This window comes from Dipodomys ordii, unplaced genomic scaffold (assembly GCF_000151885.1).
Source record: "Dipodomys ordii isolate 6190 unplaced genomic scaffold, Dord_2.0 Scaffold7, whole genome shotgun sequence".
Classification (NCBI taxonomy): domain Eukaryota; kingdom Metazoa; phylum Chordata; class Mammalia; order Rodentia; family Heteromyidae; genus Dipodomys; species Dipodomys ordii.
This window is the reverse complement of record NW_012267223.1, coordinates 20,713,501-20,720,095: the sequence shown is the minus strand read 5'-3', so window position 1 is coordinate 20,720,095 and position 6,595 is coordinate 20,713,501. Positions and strand designations below refer to the sequence as shown.

The following is a 6,595-nucleotide window of genomic DNA, read 5'->3' as shown; positions in this document are numbered from 1 at the left end:
TGTGGCTCAAGTGGTAGAGCGCTAGCCTTGAGCTGAAGAGCTGAGGGACAGCGCCCAGGCCCAGAGTTCAGGCCCCACAACTGGACCCCCCAAAAAATTAAAGAATATAGAAAAAGCTGAGCATTAGCAACTCATGCCTATAATCCTGGCCACACAAGAGGCTATAATCCTATCCACTCAAGAGGCTAATCTGAGGATCATGGCATGAAGCCAGCCCAACCAGGAAAGTCTGTGAGACTATTAACTTTCAATTAACCACCAAAAGGTCAGAAGTAGAGATGTGGTTCAAGTGGTAAAATGCTAGCTTTCAGCACAAAAGCTTAAGATTAAGAGCCCAGATTCTGAGTTCAAGCCCCAGAACTGGTATAAAAAAAAAAATGTAGAAACTGTACACATTCTAAAGGACACAGGAAGTTCAAAAGATCAGAGATGCAGAGAACATATTTTTGTTTGGGAATGTGGCTTAGTGGTACAGTGCTTGCCTAGCATGCATGAAGCCCTGGGTTCAATTCCCCAGTACTACATAAACAGTAGTGCTGTGGCTCAGTGGTAGAGTGCTAGCCTTGAGCAAAAGAATATCAGGGACAGTGCCCAGGCCCTGAGATAAAGCTCCAGGACTGGTAAAATAAAAATAAAAAATCCATGCCCTGACAATACTGTAAACTAGGGAAGCTGGCTCATGCTACTTAGGGATTGAGATCTGATTGGGGTTTGAACCAGACAGGAAAGTCCATTGAGACTCTTACCTCCAATTAACCAGCAAAAAGCCAGAAATGGAGCTGTAGTTTAAGTGTTAGAGTGCAAGCCTTGAGCAAAAAAAAGCTAAGAGATAGTATTCAGGTCCTGAGTTCAAGCCCCAGTATCTACACCAAAATTAAAGAAGAAAGAAAGAAAACTAAACTGGGTACTAGTGGCTCACACCTGTAATCTTAGCTATTCAGAAGGCTGAGATCTGAGAATCACAGTTCCAAACCAGCCTGGGCAGGAAAGTCTGAAACTCTTACCTTCAATTAACTTCCAGAAAATTGGAAGTGGCATTGTGGCTCAAAGTGATAGAGCACTATCCTTGAGCAAAGAGCTCAGGGACAGCACTCAGGTCCTGAGTTCAAGTCACATGACTGACAAAAGAAAAAAGAAAAAAAGGAAGGAAGGAAGAAGGAAAGAAAGAAAGAAAAGGAAAAAAAGAAAGAAAACTAGAAGGAGTATTTTCAAAGAAGTTATGTAGGGCAATATGCTAATAGTCTGGACACAAAAGAAGATTGGTTGAATTAACTACCAACACTGCAGTTAATCTTTGCAAAACAATGAAACAACTCTCCTTATCAGCCATAATATTCAAGGACATCTATCCAGAACTTGCAGTTTTTATAAAGATATATTGAGTTTTCTCATCTTCTGGGCTTATGCGAAGAACAAGGGTCATTACAAGGCCACCAGTACTTACTCTGGGGGAGCCATTTTGCTGAGTTCCACATCTTTAAGGAAGTCACTCTGTAGAGTCTGTTCAGCTGTGCAACGCTTGCTAGGATCTAGTGTCAGCATGTGGTCCAGTAAATCAAGTGCTGCTGAAGGAATGCTGTAGGAAGAAACAGAGAAAGCATAGGTTTACAAGTATTTCAGTGTTCTAAAACCTGTAACTTTGCAGCAAAAGGTCTCTGAATTTCCATCTCCATGTAAAACTAAGGAAAAGGAGCTAGAAGTTGGCTAATGCAAGCAAATGTATTTGCTCCTACATAGACTTAAGAAATGCTATGAGTGAAAAATATGAAGCCAAAGGTTCTGTTCTCTTTTCCCTGGGAAGATCAAAAAGTCTGTAAGGAAGTTTAATATAATAGTCTTCTAAGTACCTAAAAGCCTTTAGAAGAGATGTTACAAAAAAGGGTTTTATACATACATACATACATATATATATATACACCCAAAAAACTCATGTAACTGTTTCAAAATATTTGCTGTAACAAGACAACACTAAGCTATTAAAAAGGTCCCAAAACATAAGCTAGACACAGAAAAGAAATGTACATTTTGGCCAAACTCACAAAGAGAATTCTTCTCGTAGGCGCCTTCTATATTGCTTCTTGGGTTTCATGGTATTAAAATAGGGCAGCTTGATAACATCAGGCCACACAGCTGGACAAGGGCTACCACAGAGACGACTGAAAACAAAGCAAGAAGCAAGAGCAAAGAACTGAGTCAGCATCATGAATTCTGAATGTTCTAAGAGCAGAAATTACCACCTGGAGAAACTTTGGTCACTAGATTATAAGGCATGCAGAAAGGTAAAATATAACCTTATTGCTTTAAGGACAGAAGGAATAGGATAGGAAGGTTATGGAGGTTGGGACACAGCTCAACCAGTATGGGCCTATAAAGTATAAAGCCCTAGCTTTAATCCTCAGTAAGGGGGGAGGGGTAGTTGATAACAGGACAATAAGAGAAAATACAGACATAACAATCCAGAATAATTCATATTACTTGATTTATAATACATGTTTTTAATTCTCCACACAGTATTCATTACTAATTTTGTTCTATTTAGTGAGTATTAATTTCCTTCAAGTCCCTACTAACAAGGAAAAGTGGGAGAAGACTAAGAAGTTTTTAAACTAAGAGATTACCATGACAAATAGTGAGTTAAGTGCCTACAACATGGGTTATTTATGTTGTTGGGTGGTGATGGTATTGTTTGTGTGAGCTTTCTTTTTCCTTTTTCTGCTTCTCAGGAGGGGCGACAGAGGGATGCAGAAATGAAGGAAGGAAGGGTGAACAAATCCAATCATGGTATTCAATATATACCATGCAGAAAAAGAGCTATGAAACTTGTAGGCAGGGATGAGAGGAAGAAACAGGGGAAAGCAAAGGAAGGAGTGATATTGTCCAAAAGAAAAAAATGTACGCATTACCTGAATTATAAAAATGGAAACCCCTCTGTACAACCCCTTAAATAGTAACAATAAAATTATAATAAAACAAAAATGTCTACAGGGATCTGTAGCATGGTTCAAGTGGTAAAGTACCTGCCTAATAAGCAAACAGCCCTAGGTTCAAAAAAGAACCTAGGTCGCAAAAAAAAAAAAAAAAAAAAAAAAAGACTATAAGCTAAGTTCTGTCCTAGCTACTTGGGAAGTAGAAATTGGGAGAATGGAGAATCAAGGTTTGAGGCCAGACAGGTAAAAAGTTCACGAGACCCTACCTATCTCAATACTGGATGCAGTAGTGTGGACTTATGTGAAAGGTTGAGATCAGAAGGAACTTAGTTATAATCCAGACCAGTCGAAATATTTAACAAGACTCCATACATATCTCAAGAGAAAAAGCTGGGAATGATGGTATACACCCCATACCCAGTTATTGTGGAAACACAAATAGGAAGATTGAAGTCTAGAATGAGCTAGACAAAAAGCAAAACCTTATCTCAAAAATCGGAGCAGCTGGAAGTGGTGCTGTAGCTCAAGTGGTAGAGGGCTAGCCTTGAGCTGAAGAGCTGACAGCGCTCAAGCCCAGAGTTCAAGCCCCACAACAGACCAAAAAAAAAAAAAAAAATTGGAGCAGCTGCCAGAAAACTGGAAGTGGCGCTGTGGCTCAAGTGGTAGAGTGCTAGACTTGAGCTGAAGAGCTGAGGGAGCATCCAGGTCCAGAGTTCAAGCCCCATGACCGACCAAAAAAAAAAAAAATCAGAGCAGCTAGCTAGGTATTGGTGCCTTATGCCTATCATCTTAGCTACCTTAGGAGCTTGAGATATGAGGATCTCCATTAGAAGTCTTCCTGGACAGAAATATCCATGAGACTCTTATCTCTAATTAATCACTAAAAAAGCCAGAAGTAGAGCTGTGGCTCCAGTGGTAGAGCATTAGCCATGAATAGAAGATGCTCAAGGACAGTGCGTAGGCCCTGAATACAAGCGTCAAGACTGATGCGCTCACTCACACACACACACACACACACACACAAAGAGCAGCTACACACACACACACACACACACACACCCAGAGCAGCTGTGTACCAGCAGTTCATGCCTAGTTGACACACACACACACACCCAGAGCAGCTGTGTACCAGCAGCTCATGCCTAGTTCACACACACACACACACACACACACACACACACACACACACACACACACACACACACACACACACACACACACACACACACCAGCTGTGTACCAGCAGCTCATGCCTAGTTGACTAAGGAGGGCTAAGATCTGAGAACAGAGGTTCAAAGCCAGCCCAGACAAGAAAGTCCAGGAAACTCTTATCTCCAATTAACCACCAGAAAACTGGAAGTGGTGCTGTGGCTCAAAGTGGCAGAGTATTAGCCTTGAGCAAAGTAGCTCAGGGACAGCGCCCAGCCCTGACTTCAAGCCCCACAACTGACAAAAACAGAAAAGAAAATTATGTGGAACATGATTTTTTTTATACACGAAGATAAGACTAAGACATATATTAAAATTAAGCAGAGAAACCATCACTTAGTAGTGATTGAAAAACATTCAAAATTTGAAAATTACATTATATAATATACTAGGATATATAAGAACACATGCATAGCTATACCTGATCAGTTCAAGCTGAGCCAATTCCAGATTGGCTTGAAAAATAGGCTTCTTTGTGAACAGTTCTCCAAGGATGCATCTAAAAAGAGTGAAATTGAGAGGTCAGAAGAGAAATTTCTGGAGTCTACTTAAAGTATTTCTCAAAAAACTTTTATAGTTAACTTGGCTGCATTCAATATGCTGTGTTGCAAACTAGCCCAGAACGTCAATATCTTAGTTTCCTGAAAGAAAACATTTCTTCTTTCTTGGGGCTGGGAAGGTGGCTCAGTGATAGAGTGCTTGCCTTACATGCCTGAGGCCCTGGGTTCAATTCCTCAGCACCACATAAGCAAAATGAAAAAAGCCGGAAGTGGCGTTGTCGTTCAAGTGGTAGAGCGCTAGCCTTGAGCTGAAGAGCTGAGGGACAGCGCGCAGGCCCAGAGTTCAGGCCCCATGACCAGACCCCCCCCCCAAAAAAAACAGCAAGTATAAAGAATTTAAACTTTCTTACAGATTAAATTTTAGTCACCTGTAGAGAATAGTCTATAAAAAGAGAAGAGTGCTTGATTTCTAACATGCCATTATAAATTAAGGAAATAACTAAAGGATAATTATACAAGATAAAGAGAATATTAGTTTTTGTCATTAATCTACTCTGAAGACATGTGCTATAATATAGATCTCTTTGCATTTATTTACAAAGAAAATAATTATGTTATCGATAAGCCAAGATCAGTTTCAAAAGCTCTTTCAAATGAATTTGGCTTAAAGACTTTTGTCATTTGAAACAGGTTGTCAGAACCACATGGACATATTTACAGAACACATACCTCTCCGCAACTTTTATCAACTGTAGAAAGGAAACACTAACTTCTTTTCTTTCTTTTTTTTTTTTGGTCGGTAGTGGGGCTTGAATTCTTGGCCTAACTTCTTTTTTTGCTGGTCCTAGCACTTGAACTCAGGGCTAGGGTATTGTCCCTGAGCTGTTTTTTTTGTTTGTTTTTGTCAGTCATGGGGCCTGAACTCTGGGCCTGGGCACTGTCCCTCAGCTCTTCGAGCTTAAGACTAGCGTTCTACCACTTGAGGCACGCACAGCACCACTTCCAGCTTTTTCTGCTTATGTGGTGCTGAGGAATCAAACCCAGGGCCTTATGCATGCAAGGCAAGCACTCTACTATTGAGCCACCTTCCCAGTCCTGAGCTGTTTTGCTCAAGGATAGCTCTCTACCACTTAAGGCACAGCTCTACTTCCAGCTTTTTGCTAGTTAATTGGAGATAAGAGTCTCAATGGACTTTCCTGCCTGGGTTCAAACCCCAATCCTCAGAACTCAGCCTATAATGGGTGTGAACTGCTGCCAATACCTGACACAAGTAACTTTTTAGCAGAGGGAGGAGGGAGAACACATTAACCTAGTGGCCAAAATTAACATAATAACTAAAGGGCAAATAACAATTAAGTACAGATGCAATAACCTTACGAGAACTATAACACTGCTTATGGGATATTCTAGTTAATATCGTATAAATATTAATAAAAAACATTTTAGTTGTATAACTTGAATTCATCTAGTAGTTGGTCTATACTCTTCAAAAGTGTAAATGTCAGTGCTGGGAAGATGACTCAGTGGTAGAGTACGTGCCTCGCACACATGAGGCCCTGAGTTCAATTCTTCAGGACCACATAAAAAAACTAGAAAAAGCCGGAAGTGATACTGTGGCTCAAGTGGTAGAGCGCTAGCCTTGAGCTGAAGAGTTGAGGTACAGTGCCCAGACCTAGAGTTCAAGTCCTATGACCACCACCACCAACAACAAAATAGTGTAAATGTCATAAAAGATAAAGGCTACATGGCCTGGGAAGGTAGCTCAGTGGTAGAGTGCTTGCCTCATATGCATGAGGCCCTGGGTTAGATTCCTCAGTGCCACATAAGCAGAAAAAGGCAGAAGTGGTGCTGCGGCTCTAGTGGTAGGGCACTAGCCTTTAGCTGAAAAGCTGAGGGACAGTGCCCAGGCCCAGAGTTCAGACCCCATGACTGACCAAAAAAAAAAAGATAAAGGCTACA

General features: G+C 40.9%; 1 protein-coding gene across 7 annotated transcripts in view; it reads right to left on the bottom strand.

Moving 5' to 3' along the window:
- The window catches only part of Cdk12 (cyclin-dependent kinase 12), a 103,399-nt gene that overhangs the window by 43,078 nt on the left and 53,726 nt on the right, over window positions 1-6,595 (bottom strand). For all 7 annotated transcript variants that reach the window (XM_013037945.1, XM_013037946.1, XM_013037947.1 and 4 more), the window contains exons 10-12: window positions 4,558-4,635; window positions 2,040-2,156; window positions 1,445-1,576 (exon numbers count right to left, since the gene is read on the bottom strand). In XM_013037945.1, coding sequence (XP_012893399.1) covers window positions 1,445-1,576; window positions 2,040-2,156; window positions 4,558-4,635 — 327 coding nt within the window. The remainder of the gene's footprint in view (window positions 1-1,444; window positions 1,577-2,039; window positions 2,157-4,557; window positions 4,636-6,595) is intronic.